The sequence below is a fragment of the Alexandromys fortis genome, unplaced genomic scaffold (assembly GCF_014885135.2).
Source record: "Alexandromys fortis isolate MF-2015 unplaced genomic scaffold, M_Fortis_MF-2015_v1.1 scaffold_36, whole genome shotgun sequence".
In the NCBI taxonomy this organism is placed as follows: domain Eukaryota; kingdom Metazoa; phylum Chordata; class Mammalia; order Rodentia; family Cricetidae; genus Alexandromys; species Alexandromys fortis.
This window is the reverse complement of record NW_026067915.1, coordinates 1,866,008-1,886,884: the sequence shown is the minus strand read 5'-3', so window position 1 is coordinate 1,886,884 and position 20,877 is coordinate 1,866,008. Positions and strand designations below refer to the sequence as shown.

Here is a 20,877-nt window from a genome sequence, read left to right as displayed (position 1 = left end):
CCCTCCTCCTCCTCCTCCTCCTCCTCCTCCTCCTCCTCATAGGATCTCACTATGTAATAGCCAGATTGGCCTTGAACTCTCATTCTTATCTAAGTCTCCCAAGTTTTGGGATTACACTCGTGTAGCATCATACCTCTTTTGTATTCTCTTTTATAATAAAATGATAAACTGCTTCTTTAAGTTCTGGAATCACTCTAGCAAATTAAACAAACCCAAGAAGCGATTGTAGGAAACCAGATGTGGTGGTCTGAATGAGAAGGCCCCCACAGACTCATATATTGTCCCTAGTTGGTGGGACTTTTTTTTTTGGAAGGATTAGGGGACACGGCCTTGTTGGAGAAGTGTTACTGTGGGGCGGGCTTTGTCATTCTAAGTCTCTGCACCTCCTTTCTCCCTGCCTCATGTTTGTGTCTCAAGATGTGAGTTCTCAGTTACTGTTCCAGCACCGTGTCTGCCTTCTGTTGCTATGCTTCCTGCAATGACAGTCACGGATAATAACACTCTGAAAATATAAGCCCTAAACAGACTCTTTTTTAAGTTGCCACGGTCATGATATCTTATCACAGCAATAGAAAAATAACTAAGACACCAGATATACAGCAGGTTAATCAGATTAAAAAGCCTGGAGTTTGGAGTTGACATCAGAAGTGAGCCCTCAACCTACGGGATCCAATACCACTTCCAGACAGTAACAGAACAGAGTAAGAGGACACCCAGCTAATGTGCACTAAAAAACAAATTCATTTCTGAAGGGGTAAAATCCTCTCACTTTTGGGTCACATAAATGTATTTTGTTGTGGAAGTATGGAAAAACGTGGTTTTTCTTTTCCCTTAATAGTCTTATATCTGGTAGTAGTAATAGACCCCACTCATAAACACATAAGTTTTAAAAAGAAAAATTAAGAAAAAGTAGCTAGATGATGAGGAACATTTGGTTGGATGATTACATATTTACTCATGGTATGTAATAAACTTCATTTGTGTTTCAACTGGTCACTAAATTTAACAACTGTCAATGGAACATAGAGATGGGACAGACCCAGATTCCAAAGAGATGGTTCATTAGATACACACAGAAATGGAAAATAATAAGCAAACTAAACATAATCCCCTGACTGTTATCTGTAAAAGCTAAAATAAAAGTAAAGAGGAGAGCTTTTTGTATAAAGGCCCTAATGCTGCATGGGCCAAGCTTAGATGTCAGTATGTCTGAGCTCAGGCCAAGGATATCAAATCCTTTCCCCTTTTTCACAAAGGGAAATTATTCCAGGACAATAGATAGTATCTCTAAAACTCTTGGTAACTAAAAAAGCAGTCAATGCTAGTTAGGGGGAAGCCATAACCGAGAAACTGAGAGTGGGATGAAGTGTGGAGGAACTTTTATTCAAATACATCTTGATAATACTGATTAGGAACAGTATCTCTGGTGTTAAATGCTGTTGAGTGGAAGACTACGTGTGGATTAGTGCAGCTCACCAAACAGCAATCATAGATAATTGTACTCCACCTAGACATACAGGATATTATTCTGAAAGTGACAGCTAGCTTGGTATACATAGTGAGTTCTAGGCTGTCTTAGGCCACATAGTGAGAACCCAGTTCAAAACAAATGAAGAAACAAACAAATATACATTTAAAAAGACACCCCCCCCAAGAAAAAGGAAAGAAAAAAATGAAAACAAAACAACACTTAGGAGGGAGGAACTCTGAAAATAAATTCTTTGTCTTCAGGCTAGAAAAGCAACTAATTTAGTCCCAATAGGCTCTTTAAATGCTTTTGTATAATTCGGTACTGAAAGAGCTAAAGAAAGAATGATGCTTCCTGTTACAGAGAAGGAAGTAAAAGCTGCTTGTAAAAACCAGCACTAGGGGGCACTGAAAGAGAGAACGGTGAAATTGAATTGTAAGCTTGTCAAAGAACATCAGTACACAGGTTGACACCCAGCACACCTACATTTCACAAAAAGGTCTAAAACTGTTTTGATACAGTTTTCTCGAATACGTCACTACAAAAGCTTTACCACCAAGTTAAATTATAACTTGAATTTAAACTTCAAATATAATTATCATTTAGAATATCCTGAATGAGAGTGCTTATGACAGGCCAGAAGAAAATTAAAAAAAAAAAAAGTTCTCTAGAATGAAGCAAACTGGTATCATAGATCAAGATCCTTAAATATACTACAATTGTTGACTTAGCAATTCCATTCTAAGTATATAATAAAACATAAAACAATGAAGAACACAGATATAAGAACAAGGTCTTACAGCAAAACGGCCCATGGCGGGGGGGGGGGGTGTCAAAACTTAAGTATTCAAAATATTTAAGAGGGTAACAAATTCTTACGTAGCTATAAAACAGACTACTATGCATTTATTAAAAATATTCTTGAGGGTATGGAGAGAAGGTTAAGGGTTAGGAGCATTTATTGCTCTTGTAGAGTACCTGGGTTTGGCTCTCAGCACTCGCATAGTAAGCTAGCTCATAACCATCTGTAAATCCAGTTCCAGGGGGCCTGGGGCTCCTTCACAAACACAGTAGGCAAAACATTCATTCATACACATAAAATAAAAATAACCCTTAAAATATTCTTGTGAGATTATAGTCTCTGGAAAATAAGCAGGTAAAGGCTGAATACAGCCAAGAGAAAAGCAATGAGTACTTTAAACAACTTGTAAAAGGGCTGCACCAACCAAGGAGAGCAGCAACCAAGGCAGGACCAGGGAAAACCTATTCACCGTAGCACTGGATATTCAGCACTTAACATCCAACAGGACAGGCAAAATGTCATTTAAAAAGATTTCTGCTGTCCTACAGAGTTATCAGACCAAGTACTAGGTGCCTGTATGCTAGAATCTGACAAAAAGAACATTGAGATGCTGTGGAAAAGAAACTTTGAAACAGATCTAAACAGTGTTCAGGAAGCTGAACATCCACTGGAACTAAAGTTACATCAGAACGTTCATTCAGCTTTCAGGCAAGAACTTCAGAGAAGCCAGGCTAGCAATGGCACTAGGGTGGAGAGGGAAATCCTACAGGTGTGATCAGATCAGAGACTCCACACTGTAGTGGTAATTTGATCACCCAAAAACAAGGCAGAAGAGAGAATGAAACCACTCACAGGAGAGGACCGCCCAGCAGAAGGAGAAACTTGATAGTTCAGACAAGAGTCAACAATCAGATAGTTTTTATATCCAAAATCTCTACGCCATTTTCTCCTTTATATTTATCCCACCTGTATTTAACATTCAAGGTAATTTTAGAAGGACTCTACTTCCTACTATAGAGACACTTGAACATCAGTGTTCACTCATCTATTCACAGTATCAAGGAAATGGGATGAGTTGGAGGTCTATCAATGATATGAAAATGTGATACATGTACACAGTGGAATTTTATTCAGCTGTGAAGAAGAAATTATGAGATTTGTAAGAAAATGAATGTAAATGATACTAAATAACTCAGACTCAAAAAGAAAAACACTGCATACTTTCTTTTCTATGTGGATCCTGGCTTTGAATTCTCAGACTTGTATGTTAAACCTAGAGTGTCACTAGAAGCCAGGAATTTAGGAGGCAGAGGCAGAGGCAGGTGGATCTCTGTGTGTTCGAGGCCAGCTTAGTTTACAGAGTGAGTTCAACAACAGCCAAGACTACACAAAGAAAGCCTGTCTCCAGATCCTCACTCCCCAAAAAAGATTTAGTGGGGACGGGAGAGATAAAGGGGTAGGGAGAGAATGCTAACTGAAACAGAAGATGTATTTAAAAAGCCATACAGGAACCTATCTGGGATTAAAGGTGTGCAACACCACTGCTCAATTCCAACTAAACCTTTTATCCCCAGTATTCACCCCATTCTCAACTTTCATCCCACCCTGCTTCATATTGCATATGTTCTACTGTCCCACCTCCTCTAAAGCTTTTCCACCACCACCCTTCCCCACAAAACCATGGCTACTTCCTAACTTCCTGCATCTAGTGACACTCCAGGTTAAATACACAAGTCTAAGAATTCCAATTAAAAAGCACAATTAAAGGGGGGTAAATAATAACACCTCCAGAAGCTATAGTTCCCAATACCACTTGTAGGATACTGCCTTATGATTGGTGAGGGTGGTCCCCAAAACAGTATAGCCTACTATAACTGTTATTAGTTGAGAAAACCCTGTTACTGAAGACACAATACACTTTGGTTGTAGGACACAGAGAAACCAAACTGTAACTGAGCTAGAGTTTCTTTTCTGCTGGCTAGCTATAACAATACCAGAAGGTTCTTTGTAGGCTGCTAAGGGAAAAAAGTCATCAATGGTCTTACCTAGCTGTGAACTCTGAAAGCTACAATACTAGCCTGCTAGGTGATATGACCTGCTACAACAGTGGCATAACCACATAGTACCTGGTCAGATATGAGGACCAGTCTACATGAAGAATTAATACTTGGTACTGAAAACTGGTCAAAATTTCATGGTTGGGAGGTTGTTAGCGCCAGGGGGAACCTACTACTACTTTTTGTTAAATGGCTCAGGTGTCAAGTTGTCATCTAAATATTTATGTGTATATATCCATAGGTTAGTGAGTACTTTTTTGGTCAGAAAAGCTTCTCTTTGCAGTGGGAGATAGCTAATACAGAGATTCATAACAGGCCACCAGAGATTCATAACAGGCCAACATGCTGAGATTGACTTTTTGATGCTCAGTCCTAGGTGGGACAGTTTTAGTATTCCTTGAAGGCCCAAGGAGTATCTTGGAAGAGGGGACAGAAAGAATGTAAGAAAGCCATAGCCATAGTGGTGCACATCTTTAACCCCAGCACTGAGGCAGAGGCAAAAGGATCTCTGTAAGATTGAGGCCAGCCTGGTCTACAAAGCAAGTTTCAGGAAAGCAGAAGTGTTACTTAGAGAAATCTTGTCTAGAAAAAAACCACCCCCCCCCCCCAAAAAAAAAGTAAGAGGCAGAATATAGAAAGAAGTATAGGGCAGAACCTAAGTAGGCGGGAAGGACTTGATTGAATGCTGGGAGAAAGAAGGACAGAGTCAGAGAGATGCCATGGAGCTGCCAGACACAGAATCTTTGCCTGTAAGCCAATGCCATGTGGCGATATACAGATTAATAGAAATGGGTAAAATTAATAAAGGAGTTAGCCAATAAGAAGATAGAGCTAATGGGCCAAGCATTGTTTTAATTAATAAAGTTTCTGTGTGATTATTTCAGGGCTAAGCTAGCTGGGTGGCCAGATGAACAAGCAGCCCCTCTCCCTACAATAGACTGGCCTGATGCTGGACACTACCTTGCCGCCCTCTCCATGCAACAACAAGCAATGAGTACACAAGACTCGGCCCATAAATATTCTGTTGTCCAAAGAGGAGAGGGAGACTCATAAGGCCCCAACTTCTGAGGAGTGATAGCCAACGAATGGCTGCTGGGGTGAGGGACAGATACTTTGAACTTACATACAATTGCTCAAATAAATAAGTTTCAACCCACACACATGCAGGCAACTCTAACTGAATGCAATGAGCTACAAAAAAGGAAGACCAAAGTCGAAATAAACAACAGTACTAGCGGCAACAATAATTCTCTCTAAACCCCTCAAAAGTGTGAGAACTTTTTGGGAAGGAGGGTTTTCATAAGAGGAGGAGGGAAGAAGAAAAAAACAACAGGGATGGATTCTGGTCAAAAAGTATTACATATATATATATATATATACATACATACACACACACACATATATATGAAACTGTGAAAGAATAAACATCATCTATAAACATCTTTTAAAGATGACTTGATTTCTTTGATTTTTATCCTAAAAGAAGTTTGAAAACAGTAGAAATCAAGTTACTTTGAGACAAGTGTCTAATTTTTTGGTTCAGACTAGTTTTCAACTTATGATCCTCCTGCTTCTGCTTCACTAAAGACAATTGTTACCATACCTGGAAACATTTCTTTTTTTTCTTGAGACAGGGTTTCACATAGCCCAGGCTAAGCTCAAACTTGCTATGTGGGTGTAGATGACCTTAAGCTCTTGGTGGGCCAGCTTTTCCCTACTGACAGCTGGAATGCATCATTAGACCTTGTTTATGTGGTTCTATTGATCGAACTTAGGCCTTCATGCAAGCTAGGCAAACACTCAAGCAACTGAACTACAAACACAGCCCTCTGCAATATTGCTCTTTCATTTTAAGATCTGCTTATTTTTATTTTATGTGTATGGTGTTTTGCCTGCATTATGTCTGTGTGAAGCATGCGTGAGTGCATGCAGAGACCATAGGAGAATGTCAGATGCTCTAGGACTGGAATGACAACAGTTGTTAGCTTTCACATTAGCTGTCAAGTGGGAAAATTGTACATGGGTTCACTGGAACACCCAGTGCTCTTAACCACTGAGCCATCTCCCCAGCACACTAGTAACATTTTTTTCTTTCCTCTCCAGTTTTCTTTCTGAGATTTATCTAGACCTGCCTCTCAAGTGATGAGAAGAAACATGTGTATTACCATACCCTGCAGCAATAATTCATAATTTAAAAAAGTACTAATTGAAAAGAATTAGGGATCTACATGAGATTAAAATATGCTAGAATTCTAGACACACACACAGAAACAAAGTTTAGCCACTTTTTTTTTTCCCGAATGGGCTCTGTTTGCTCCTTTAACAGAGGTCTTCATGATTCAGCATTAGTAGCAAACAAAACAAAACAAAACAAACCAACAAAGAAAAAAACAACCTCCCGGTTTTGAAATGGTAGCTTCCTGGTTCGTGCTGCCAGCATGAAGTCTGGTTCTTTCAGAAGACTGAGCATTTAAATGGGCTTTGTGAGCAGCGTGTTACAAACTGCTTAATGGTGCCACTTCGACCTGTGGTGGTATGCACGCCTCTGCCATGTTGAATTGGGCAGAGCCAAAAGGCAAAGCAGCCTTAGTCCTAGCCACATCCACTTAGCATAAAAAAAAATAAAAAGGTACTTCTGGTCAAGAAATAATTACAGGCACACAATAAAGACAGATTCATTAAAAAAAAAAGACCTCTAAATGTGTCACAGTGTTGGATAAATGTACAATGGCTTAGGAGAAAAAAAAAGAAAATATAGACATGTAAAAAAAGAAGAAAATGGCTCAAAAAAGGGTAAAGTCTTTAAAGAGATGGAGTACAGACAGTCATAGATTAAAAGCAGTAAAAAAAAAAAGAATAAGCCACATAAAGATGGAATATACACAGAGAGTCTGGATTATGTATACCACGTGTTTTCTTTAAATTATTTGACTGTGAAGGAGCTAAGTACAGAGAGACATTTCATTGTTTGGGCTACTAAACTAAACCAACATATATATATTTTAAAGATATCTTAGCTTCAAAATTTGGGTCTAAGGATATGTTGCTTTGGAAAAGAGATTCTTCTTTTGTTTCCACAGCGGATGAGAACCTGTGGATTACTTCCAGACTAATGTGGTTTGATGGACCAAGACCCCCTGAAAGGTCGCTCAACAAAAAGCAGGAAGCAGTTTGGAGAGAACTATGCCAAAATTCCCTAAATTATTGTTTATAAATGTTTGTTTACATTTAAAGGGGGCTATGCCATAGAGATTTGCATTGGTATAGATGTTGGTTTATTGATACAAATTTAATATCAATTTTGTTATACTGTGTATCTGTATTTCTGCTCTTGATTAAGGTATTGTGTTTGCGCAGCTCATTAAAAGATGTAATGTATAATTAAGAAAAATAGGTTAATAGATAGCCATCCATAATAGTCAAGCTTGTAGTCATGTTAGTTAGGTTTTCTAGATATATAAAGATCTATTTCAGTTGGATAGGTATTATTCAAACCTTTCAAAAACTACAGAACATGGCATTTACAATGTTTCAAGAGCTTAAGAATTTTTATGACAATGAGACATAGGAAGATGGTCTTTGAAGAGGCTCCTTATAGAGTTTGTTAGCCATTTGGACAAGAAACTGCTCTTCCTTGAACTGTTTGACTGTACTTACAGGACCGACAGAAAAATGATTGTTGAAGCTGCCTAAAGAAGGCAAAACAGTCCTTTGAGGTTCAAGAGTTTGCCAAACATTCTGCAGGACACAGAAGAAAGTTACTGACAAACTGCCAATATAGGTGGAACTGTCTTTGAAATTTCCTGCTTCATGGGAAAGTCTGTCAAATACTGAAAATGGGTGCCCACAATGTTACAGAAGCCCTTTAGGTGACAGTCCTGGCAGTAAGATGCCTCTGTCAATTCTAGAGTTTTGGGAGTTGCTTATAATGAACTTCCTGTTAACTCAGGCAATATCAAATCCTTCTGTGGTCTTTGATGAAGTAGAAGAATAGATAGTTGTAGTTATAGTTTTCCTTAGTTATGATAAAAGATAAAGTAGATATAAATATTGTAACTGTAATTCTTGTTGATACCTGTTTTGTTATATGTAATTTTTACTATATTAAAGTTAAAAGCTTCCTTTTTATTTAAACATTGAAGTATGCTGTGAATATGCTTTACTGCCATTGGTTAATAAAGAAGTTGCTTTTGGCCAATGGTTTAACAGAGTAAAGACAGGCTGTAAGAAATATATAAAGAGAGTAGACAGAGTCAGGGAGAGGCCATGTAGTCTCCACCAGAGACAGACACACTGGAACCTTGCTGGTAAGCCACAGCCACATGGCCATACATAGATTAATAGAAATGGGTTAACCAAAGATATGAGCTAGCTCGCAATACGCTTAGGTCATTGGCCAAGCAGTATTGTTAATTAATACTGTTTCTGTGTAACTATTTTGGGTCAGGGCAGCCAGGAACGAACTAACAGCCTCCCACCAACATGGTTAAAAAAATATTTTAAAAAGTACTAAAAGAGAAATATCAAAACATCTACAATGGTTATCCACAGCTGGTAATATCTGGTAGATTTTTATAATGAGCATAAATCAAAGAAATATATTAAAGTCAAAATGAATAAAAAGAATTCACTATTTAAAATGAACTCTTTTAGAGATTTTAAATAAATTTCTGTAAATAATTAATGACCAGGGAAACAAACAGTGGTCAGCTGACCCGTTTCCTTACTACTAGTCAAATAATCTAGTCTATCATAGCATTCGTTTTTCAAAAAACAAACATACTACATGTAATGGATTGAGATGGTTTCTAAATGACAACACTAAAATACTGAGTTAACATTACAAATAAAAAACTGATTTATTTGAATTTTATGTATATGATTGTTTTGATTGCATCCATGTGTGTGTAATACATGTTACATGTGTGTACTACATGTACACTGTGCCACAAAAGGGCACTGGATACTGAAGTTAAAGATGGTTGTGCGCTGCCATGTAGGTACTGGGAAAAGAAGTAGGTCCTCTACAAGGACAGCAACTGCTCTTAACTGCTAGGCCATCTCTCCAGAACCACAATAGACATTTACAACTTTATCAATATATACACTTTAGGAAAGAAAGAGGAAAAGAGTGTTTAACTTCATCACTATTATGTCTTCTGCATATTTCAAGTAATACTACAAATGAGATATATAAAATATTAACTTCTTACTTACATCCTTAGGCATATAGAATGATGAACAAATCGTAGCTATGTGACATTTCTAGTCTATAAGTAATCAACTAACAAACATTGCCATTTTGTGATTTTTGAGGAGTTGACTAATGGGTTCATGGAAAATTTTGTGAAAATAAAAACCACCTAATTGTTATAGTAAAAACTTAATATAAGATAGTAAAGAGTAGGGCCGGGCGGTGGTGGCGCACGCCTTTAATCCCAGCACTTGGGAGGCAGAGGCAGGCGGATCTCTGTGAGTTCAAGACCAGCCTGTCTCGAAAAACCAAAAAAAAAAAAAAAAAGATAGTAAAGAGTAGTAACAAAATACTAGGTTGAGATTAAAATGGATTATGCTCAAAGTCTGTGATTTTAGGCAAGGCTCAGACTCTGTGACAGTGGTTCTATCCACATAAAACAGGATTTAGATAAGGCCTACTGTACAGGATAACCCTGAAGATTTCATTAGAGCATTCATTCTCATGTGACTTCTCATAAGACAGCAACAACAACAATCTTCCTTCTGTGCTTCATCTAAATTGAACAGATTTAATTAAAAGACATAAATCTCTTTAGAGTTCTAACAGTATACTTAACAACAACATGTTAGTATAGCAAATACAACACTGGACAACTTAAACATTTTTCAAGGATTCAGATCATTTCAACAATTACATGATGTAAGACGAACTGAAATCAGAGATTACTATGGAGAGCTACAATGCTTTTGTTCTAACAGTTGAAATACAAAATTTTTTTTAAAAAAGAATTATATGTAGGTGTGTGTGTGTGTGTGTGTGTGTGTGTGTGTGTATAGAGGGAAGTGCCCAATATCTCCAGGGATCTCCTGGAGCTGGAATTATATATGATTGTGATGTGTATGACATGTGTGATGGGAAACAAACTCAAGCCCTCTGAAAAGCAGCAAGTGCTCTTAACTACTGAAGTATCTCTCCAATCTCCAACTTATTTTTTATGTGTGATAAAATTATGTAAAATAACAACAATCACTCAAACAGCATTACAAAAAGTATAATGTAAATCTTCTCTTATGCCTGTTCCCATATAAATTCTATTTCCTAAGGGTAACTACTATTAAGATCTTATGATGAGGGTATATGTACATCTTACTAGTTTTACTTGGTTCTTTAAACATTTGTCTTTCATTTATATGTTCAAATTTCCTCCATTTGAAAATCTTATGTCATACAGATTTAGTTTTTTTCTTTTTGTTCTAAAATTGTATTTGCTAAAAAATTCTTTAAGCCATGTGCTTTCAGAAGATTGAGATTTGACTGTTATGTGTCTGGGTAAATCACCACAGAACTCTTAAAACCTGAACATGACTTTTCCACTGAAATAGCTTTCTTTGTGAAAACTAGTTCATGGTTCTAAGTCCAATAGAGACATTCTTCCCTTTAACAAAGGACAAATTTTAAGATAGGTTTTTTTTTTTGGGGGGGGGGTTGTTGTTTTTAGATCTCAGTATGAATGCAGCTGGTTTCCTTTTTATTTCTATCTATCACTGAATCAGAGATATCTCTTCAGAACGTTGAGTTTATTGGAGAGATATTAGACTTAAGACCTTGGATTAGAAGTGACCATCAATATGAAGGGACTTTAGTATTTTATTTTCTCTTAAAAAAGTCAAGGTTCACTATTAAAATAGAGTATTCTTGTATTTAATTTTCTATCCCGTGTTTTCTATTAAGTTTCACATGATTAGGGATTCAGGATTATTAAGTTATTGTGAGCTTATGTCGAGTACACTGTCCCAAAATCAAAAATTGCCTATTGTCAGACTCACTGTTCCCCTTTTTCTCACATTATTTTGTCTGAAAGACCTTTGGTTTCTAGCACCATTCTGTCTCCTTTTAAATAGAAAAGAAATAGTGCTGTTGTTTCTTATAAATATTGTCATTATGTGTATTATTTAAATATGTGTACACATGTAAAAATATGATTTGCATCTACTAGTAGAAGACTAACACACATCCATAAAACAAAAACTGATTAACATTAAACTATCATTTTACAAATATAAAATTTTATGTAACTTCTAAGATATTAAATGAGTTTAGTATGGTTATTTGCATAAAACCTTCTGCCTACAGAAATTCTTACTTACTTTGGAAGGGGAACCGTCAGTAATTTTCACCAGCTGCCAAAGAATCGAGTAATGGGAACACTGCAGTGCTTGTACGACTATCTGTATCAAATGAAAATCAAAATTTTAATGAAAAAATTTAAATAAGAGACAATTTGTTTGCACATTACTAGGTAAATAATACTTATAGGTTTCATTTCATAATAAAGTTTTAAATCTAAATTTTTATAGCATTAGGATTGGTTAAAAATTATAAACCAACAACTCAGAAAATAAAGAAAAAACAAAATTTGAGAATATAAAGGCAGATAGATAATGCCGCTTTAGGCAATAATGTGCTGCCATGAATATTTTGCTGTTAAAAGAAATTGATGAAACTATTTTATCCAAATTTAATTCTTATTTTAAAGCAAGATATACTTATATCAAAATTTCATAAACAAAACATTATGCTTAATGAACCAAAGTAAAGCAAAAATACCTATAATAGCTACTACTTTATGTCATGAAAGAACATTGTTAGTGTCCATGCCAGCATCATTTCTTTCTTCTTCTAAAATTAACAGTGACCCATGATAACAGCTATATTTCCATTATTTACTCTGCATCCTCAAAATTTACTATGACTTGCTATGAGCAATATATAAACAAAATAATATAATATAGTATGTATTACTTTGATTTTTTTCATTTCCATTTGTTAGAATTTGTATCTGCTGTACCTATAAATTATTAAATTTTAGTACTGCAAAGTATTTAGAATATACCCCCAATTATTCTGATACTGATACACTTTTATATGTTGAATTTTAAGTCACTATGAATTATTGGTATTAGCTATCTCATATATATCTTTTGGTATACTATGTACATGTTTTTCAGAGATTTTAGTGTTCAGAACTGCTTAACACTTTTAAAAGTTACTAAGGATGCTCAGGCATAGTGGTCCATGTCTGTATCTAGCATGTAGGGGTTCCAGAACAAGCTGCATGGCATAGCAAGTTCCAAGCCAATTGAACTACATAGTGAGGCTGTTTGTTACCAATCCAACCAAACAACTAATAAAGCAAGCAATCCATGCCTAATTCTACTTAAGCTGCCCCCCCCCACCTTTTCTTTTTATATCAGTATCTGAATTCTCCCGTTTCATGAAATATTTTGTTCAAGTCTTTGGTCTCGAGGTGATAAAATTCAAGGAAGTAAAATTAATCAAAAATCATTATATATATATATATATATATATAGTTCCATTGGGGCAGACTCATACCCCATTTGAGCTCACACAGGCTCTTACACATTTGAGTTACACTGCCAGCAATAAACAGGTTTTTTTTTAATTACATTTTTAGTTTAAGCACATAGTTTACCTTTATTGTAATTATGTGTATAATACTAGTCCAATATTTTACCTATTAAATTTAGCTGGTGTTGGTATTGACACACAATACACTTTAGTACCATAAAACAAATTACATGTAGCTAATAAGTTCAAAGAAAAATCAAGTAGAAGGTTGGAGAAACTAACTGAATAAATGTAGTTCTGCTAATTTTACAGTACTAGGTTTCAGATTACATAAGCAAAGGGTATCATCATAAGCCTACATGGAAACTCAAAATAACTTATCAGAATTAAGAGGAACAAGTGTTGCTGCTTTTGATGAAATCACTAAAGAGACCATGCCATGGCTTTACTTAAAGAAATGTTGATTTATGTTAAAATGCAGAAAAATAATGTCAATATAAAAGCATTAGTGCATAAAAGCATTTGGTATATGCATGCTCACTGATAGAATACCTGGTAGTCCTGAGATACTTCTGAGTTAATTGCAACTTAATTATTATCAAGTACACTTGCGAGAAGGTTTGTGGAAGGAAAAGAAAGACTGACATACTTTCCTTGAGGTAAAAAGATGCCATGCTGCTTACTTAGTGCTACAGAGTTGGCTGAGTACACAAAGCCCAGGGTTTGATTAAGCAAGCAAATTAAACTCTTTAATTTGAAAAAAGATGTACCACTAAATTATTATAACCAGATATTCAAATCAATAGTAAATAGTAGAAAATGGAGCCGTGCGGTGGTGGCGCACGCCTTTAATCCCAGCACTTGGGAGGCAGAGGCAGGCGGATCTCTGTGAGTTCGAGGCCAGCCTGGTCTACAAGAGCTAGTTCCAGAACAGGAACCAAAAGCTATGAGAAACCCTGTCCCTAAAAACAAAAAAAAAAAAAAAAAAAAAAAAAAGAAAATGGAGATATAGAAATAAGTAATGTTCAAGAATTGCTTTGCTTATATCATTTATCTGAATCCACACAAACATAAGTTCTTTTCCTATTACTCTATTCCTATTACACTAGCAGCTTCTCAAAATATTTTTTGAGAGTCTCACAGAAGCTTCTTGGTGGTGGGTATGTGGAAAGCCAGATTCCAAACAGCCTTTTCATTTTAATGTTCCACATATTGGTGTTCTTCAAAAGTTTACATTAAAAAAGATTCTACTATATTGTTTTACAATAAAAAACTAGCTGTCATTGACTGGGCGACATTTTGCTTGGTCAGTGTTATAATTATACTTAACAATACTATAATATAATATAGTATTGTTAATTATAATTAACAATACTATAACCATATAGATAACCCACGTAACTAGTCATTTGGGTATTTTATCTTCTATACAAAAACATTGTCTTAACTTATCTAGAAGTCATTTATCCAGTTATACCATGTCTGTGGAGCAAAGATGAAGTAGGACCAGCAATAAAATAAAAACTAAACAAATGAAAAGTTTTTTCTATGTGCCTCAATTTTCTCTTTTCTTCATTAACATTATCTTGATGGAAGAAGAAACTCCAAGTAAGTATTAAAGATTTTCTTTCAGTTCTCTCCCCTGTTCTTATATTTGCAAAAAGCAGTGCTCTTCCTAAGAAGAAAACACTAATTTGCAACAAACATTTTTGGGTAAATTAAGCAGGAATGCCTTCAGTATCTTCTCTTAACCATATACTTGACATATACTGAAGCCCAGGAATGCTGCTCTCTGAATGACTGGGAGCTATGACACACTACACCTTAAATGTATTCTACAGTGCTGGAGTGACAGATACTCCCAGTATTAAAACTGTTTAAAAAAATTGGGATTTTGGCTGGGCAATGGTTGTGCACACCTTTAATCCCAGCACTTGGGAGGCAGAGGCAGGCAGGTCTCTGTAAGTTTAAGGACAGTCTAGTCTACTAGAGTGACTTCTGGTACAGCCAAAGTTATACAGAGAAACCCTGTTTCGGGAAAAAACAAAAACAACTAAAGGAAAAAACTGTTAATAAAGCATTTTCTTAATTTCATAATGGTAATTATGGTTTTTAAATTTCTCATTAGCAAATCGAGTAAGTGAGAATCACTCAGCTTCCTACACATCATGGTAGGTTTTTTGTTTTGTTTTTAAAGAAAGGTTCTCATATAGATCAGGATGAATTACATTTTGCTATGTAGCCAAGGATAGATAACCTTGAATTTTTGATCCTCCTGCCTATACCCCCAAAACACTGGGGTTATAGGCTAGTTTCCCAATTTTGTTTTGATACAACATCTCTTAAAAATAAACTATTAGTGATGAAAATGAGGACAAGGGGACAAGCTTCCAGACTATTTATGTTTACAAAAATTTAATTTGCATAGGAAGTGAAGCCCGAATCAAGAATACAGAATAAATCGGGAGGTGGTGACACATGCCTTTAATGCAAGCTCTCAGGAGGGAGAAGCAAGTATATCTCTGAGTTTGAGGCTTGTCTGGTCTACAAAGTGACTTCCAGGACAGTCAGTGCTACATAGAGAAACCCTGACTCAAACATAACAAAATGAAACAAGAATACAGAACAACAGCAATAAAAATAATTAAGTAAAACACTCATGCACATTATAGTATCTGTATTTGCAGAGCATGTTTAAAATTCTGAAAATTCTACAAAACAGTGACATCTTAAAAATGAACTCTTGAATATGAATTAATAATAATATAGCTGGCAACATGATAATGAGAAAATGTTTAGGATCAGTAGCATTAAAAAAATAAATCCTATGTTAAAGGTAAGGGAAAACACTATTGAATACCAAGAAGGATATCTAAAGTACAGATTACCAACATGATCAAGTGTGGGTAAGATGCAGAACACTGGATCTCCCATACATTAAGGACAGTAAGGTAGCCAGCCACTGAAAACAGCTAGGCAGAAAATAAGGTGAAACACATTATAAGATCTAGAAATTGTATTCACTGACATTTATTTTATAGAAATGAAAACTATGTTCACAAAAATTTGCACACAAATCCTCATAACTGCATTAACTGTGACAGTTAAAACTTGGAAATAATTCAAACATCTTTCAAATGGTTAATGGATAGAACAGATCATGAGGAACCCAAAGAGTATAATATTAATCAGCAGTAAACATGAAGCAACTATTGGTTCACACAACCATCTGTATTAATGTCTGAGCCCTTACTTTCACTGGCGACATCATGCTTACTGAAACATGTATGTCCTAAAGGATTCCATACTGTATGGCTACATTTTAAAATTTCAAAATGACAAAATTATAGTAATGGAAAACAGACTTATGGTGCCCAGGAGCTGTATGTGGGTGAGAAAGTAAAAGGATAGTAGGATGCAATTTTGTGTGATGGTAACACTTTTATATTATGATTGTAGTGGTAACTAAAAGAAAATTTCAATGCATATTAAAATGTGTAAGTCAACATAAAGTCAGTTGTCACTATCTAATGCATGAAAAAAATAACAAATATGACAAAGAATAAAATATCTGTGAGTTTGAGGCCAACCTGTGCTGTGGGACAATGGTCTTTTATCCTGTCACTTGTATTATTTTTAATAAAACGTTGATTGGACAGTAGTCAGGCAGGAAGTAGAGGCTGAGCAATGAGGACAGGAGATTTCTGGGAAGAGGAAAGGTCCGTCTGCAGTTGTCACCCAGACACAGAGGAAGCAAGATGAGAATGCCTCACTGATGAAAGGTACTAAGCCACAGGACTAACACAGATAGGAAAAATGGGCTAATATAAGTTGTAAGAGTTATAAGGGGGCTGGAGAGATGGCTCAGTGGTTAAGAGCATTGCCTGCTCTTCCAAAGGTCCTGAGTTCAATTCCCAGCAACCACATGGTGGCTGGCAACCATCTATAATGAGGTCTGGTGCCCTCTTCTGGCCTTCAGGCATACACAGAGACAGAATATTGTATATATAATAAATAAATATTTTAAAAAAGAGTTATAAGAAGTCTGATCTAATAAGCCATCCAGTTTATAATTAATGTAGACCTCTGTGTGTTTCTTTGGGGCTGAACAGCTGTAAACCTAGCCATATAACTTAGCAAATGAAAGACTCATGTGGTCAAAAAAGACAGATATACAGTAAAGACAGTTTAAGATGAAGAAAACCTCTAAATGGTTTATAGTATGTTTAAAAATATATGTAGGCTTAGGAAAGAAAAAGGATAAAGTCCTTAAAATAAAAAAGAGAATAGTGGGGTGTGGTGGCACACACTTTTAATCCCAACACTTCGGAGGTGGAGGCAGGTGGATCTCTGTGAGTTCAAGGACAACCTGGTCTACAGAGTGAGTGCCAGGACAGCCAAAGATACACAGAGAAACATAGTCTCAAAAAACCAAAAATTAAAAATAAGAGAAATAGTTTAAAATAAAGCCATGTAAAGATGGAAAATATGCAGAGAATCTGGATACTGTGTAACAATGAAGGGGCCTGCTTGTTGGGGTATCTGTCCCACCTGGTACCCCACAGCCGGCAAGCCCCAAAGAAAATCACACAGAGATCTCCATAAGTTATAAAACTGATTGGCCCATTAGCTCAGGCTTCTTGTTAACTCTTGTAGATTATATTAACCCATTGTTCTTATCTACGTTAGCCACATGGCTCAGTACCTTTCTCCGCTGGCAGGTTACATCTTGCTTCTTGGTTGTCTGGGCAGGAGTACGGAGGGGGCTTCCTGATTCCCAGAACACTCCTGTTCTCATTGCCCTGCCTCTACTTCCTGTCTGGTTGACCCACCTATACTTCCTGCCTGGCCAATCAGTGTGTATTTAAAACATGATTGACAGAATACAGACAGTTCTACCGCACCATAGAAATCTCCTGTAGGAACAGATGGCCTGGATGTCTGAGTTCTATATCCAGAACAGATTCAAGACTGCTGCCTGAGATGATCAAGACTCACAGGATACTCTAAATTTTCTTTAGGTCTCCATAAGATTATCAGTGCCCCCAACCAGCTGGAAGTAGCTTGGAAAACTATGCCCACATTCCCAAAAAATGGACTATGGATATTTTCCTTTGTTTATAAGTAATTCAGACTATCTGTGTGATTTTCTTTGGGGCTTGCCGGCTCTGGTGTACTGGGTGGGACAGAAACCCCAACAAGCCAGCCTTCAAGTTATAATACTGCATATTTTTGTGTTGTCATTTAGTTGTATGACTGCTATGGAAGGAGCCATAGTTGCTAAGAGACATTTGATTATAAATGCTGCTGGATTAATCCAACACATGTATTTTGAAAATGCCTTGATGTAAAAATTTAAGTCAAAGTTATTTTACTTTGAAGAAGAGGTTTTGCTTTTGTTTCCAGAAAATGAGATTCATTCTGGATAAAAAAAAAATAAGGTTTGATCAAGGAAGACCCCATGAAAAATCCCAGATAGGAGTGGATGGACCAGATGTCTAAGTTCTACATCCAGAACAGCCTCAAGACTGCTGGCTGAGATGATCAAGCCAGAATCTGACAATAATTCTAAATTTTCTTTAGGTCCCCATAAGATTATCAGCACCCACAATCAGCAGAAAGTAGCCCGGAAAAGTATGCTCACATTCCCCCCCCCCCCCGCAAAAAGGTTATGGATATTTATCTTTGTTTAGACTGTTGGTTACAAGATGTTATGGATAATGGTGTGGACAAAAAGCTAAACAAAGAATATTAGATTCAGAGTTCTTAGTTTTGGGGAAAGAAGGGGAGGAGTGCTTTGGGACAATGGTCTTTTATCCTGTCACTTGTATTATTTTTAATAAAATGCTGATTGGCCAGTAGCCAGGAAGGAAGTAGAGGCGGGGCAATGAGAACAGAATTCTGGGAAAAGGAAAGGTCAGCTTTCAGTCTTCACCCACAGAGGAAGCAAGATGAAAATGCCTCATTGATGAAAGGTACCAAGCCATATGGCTAACACAGACAAGAATAATGGGCTAATAAAAGTTGTAAGTGTTATATAAAGCCGGAGCTAGTAGGCCAACCAGTTTATAATTAATGTAGATCTCTGTGTGTTTCTTTGGGGCTGAATGGCTGTGGGACGGGGTGGGATAGAAACCTTAGTCAACAAACCTGGTCTACGGAGTAAGTACCAGGACAGGCTCCAAAAGCTACAGAAAAACCCTGTCTCAAAAACCAAAAACCAAAAACCAATAACAAAAGTTTAGAGAAAAAGAAAAACAAAAGACAAAGCAAAGCATGAGAAAAGGCAATGAATTACAAATATATAAACTATCTGATCTATAAATTTATAAACAATATAGAATAGTAGCCATTTGGTCAATACCCAAGTGATCATTCCATAGTAACCATTAAAATACCAAAAGAAAAGGTTAGCAAATAGTAACTGAATACTTGGGAATTTTGAAATAGTTGTTTACTAAGGACCTTAGCTTTCTGCTAGACAGAAGAGCTTGAACACATTCTTGATTAATTAAAAGATGAATAAGCACTGTAGTGATGAGGCGAGCAGGCCTGCTTTTCGTCTCACCTGGCTCCTGCATGGCTAGCTTTACACCTGAAATAACAACAAACAAATTGTATTCATTTAAACACTGCCTGGCCCATTAGCTCTAGCCTCTTACTGGCTGTCACATCTTGATTAACCCATTTCTAATAATCTGTGTAGCACCACGAGGTGGTGCCTTACCGGGAAGATTCTAACCTACGTCCATCTAGGGCCGGAGCTTCATAATAGCATCTGCCTGACTCTGCTTCTTTCTCCCACCATTCTGTTCAGTCTACTCCACCTATCTAAATCCTGCTCTATCAAAAAGCCAAGGCAGTCTCTTTATTTAACCAATGAAAGTAACACACAGAGAGATGATCCTCCTACAAAGCACCAAAACTATAATATTATAATTGGTTTAACCATATGTTAGGGTGCAAAAAAGATGTTCACAACTTAGCTAGCAAGAGAAGGTAACACACACACACACCTTTTAGAAAAGCAAGCATCTACCTTGTTTCATTTTACTTTACTTTTAGTGCTGAGTGAATAAATCCATCTTCCAGAACATACTAAGAACATGCTGTACCACTGGTTGTACCCTCTGGTATCAAAAAATAAAAATACAACTAATCTTAGAATAATATAAAAACTGGTAAAGGAATAAAATTTCAAAGTATGCTTTACTGACAATATAGGAATAGGCTGTCACAGCTAAGTACAGTCACAAACAGATTGAATAAGATAGAAACCAGATCACAGACTACCTTACAAGCAGTTGAATTTATGTCCTGTCTATTCTTAGGTCTCAGTTATGCCCCAGAGTAATTATTAGTAACCCCTTTTACTTTCAAAAGAATTGGGCAATAAAACCGCCATCTTAGTGTGATAAGAAAAATCTGAAAGCTTTCTAAAAATGCTAGGAAACACACAAGAGACATTTGATAGAAGAGTGGCATCATTACACGTTAAAAAATACATATGAATATCAAAGATAGTCTTAATTGTAGATTAGCTTTTAAAAACATTTAAGTATATGTGTGTTTGCTTGCATATACACATCAAAACCATAGGCATGTCAGGTGGGTGCCAGAAGAGGCCAAAAGTTGAGAGTCAAGTCCTCTGTAACTGATGTCATGAGGCACCACAGGGTACTGGGAACTGAACCCAGACCCTCTGTACAAGAGCAGTAAGTACTCTAAACTTCTGGAGTCATCTTTCCAGCCCTGTTCATTAGACTTTTAATAATCCAAGATTTATTTATTTATAATATTTATTGACAGTCCTGGGGTTAAATTTAGGACCTCATGGAGACTGGGTAAGCACTACTCATGTTCCCAGTACCTTTTTTTTTTTTTTTTTTTTTTGAGATAGGGTTTTATTAGCTGAGGCTTTGATTCTCTTCTTCTATCCACTTCCCAACTGCTGGAATTACAGGCATATACCACCATGCCAGAC

At 36.4% G+C, this 20,877-nt stretch overlaps 1 protein-coding gene across 3 annotated transcripts in view; it reads right to left on the bottom strand.

Moving 5' to 3' along the window:
* Stag1 (STAG1 cohesin complex component) overlaps positions 1-20,877 on the bottom strand; it is a 305,418-nt gene that overhangs the window by 35,038 nt on the left and 249,503 nt on the right. For all 3 annotated transcript variants that reach the window (XM_050139376.1, XM_050139375.1, XM_050139374.1), the window contains one exon: positions 11,672-11,752. In XM_050139376.1, coding sequence (XP_049995333.1) covers positions 11,672-11,752 — 81 coding nt within the window. The remainder of the gene's footprint in view (positions 1-11,671; positions 11,753-20,877) is intronic.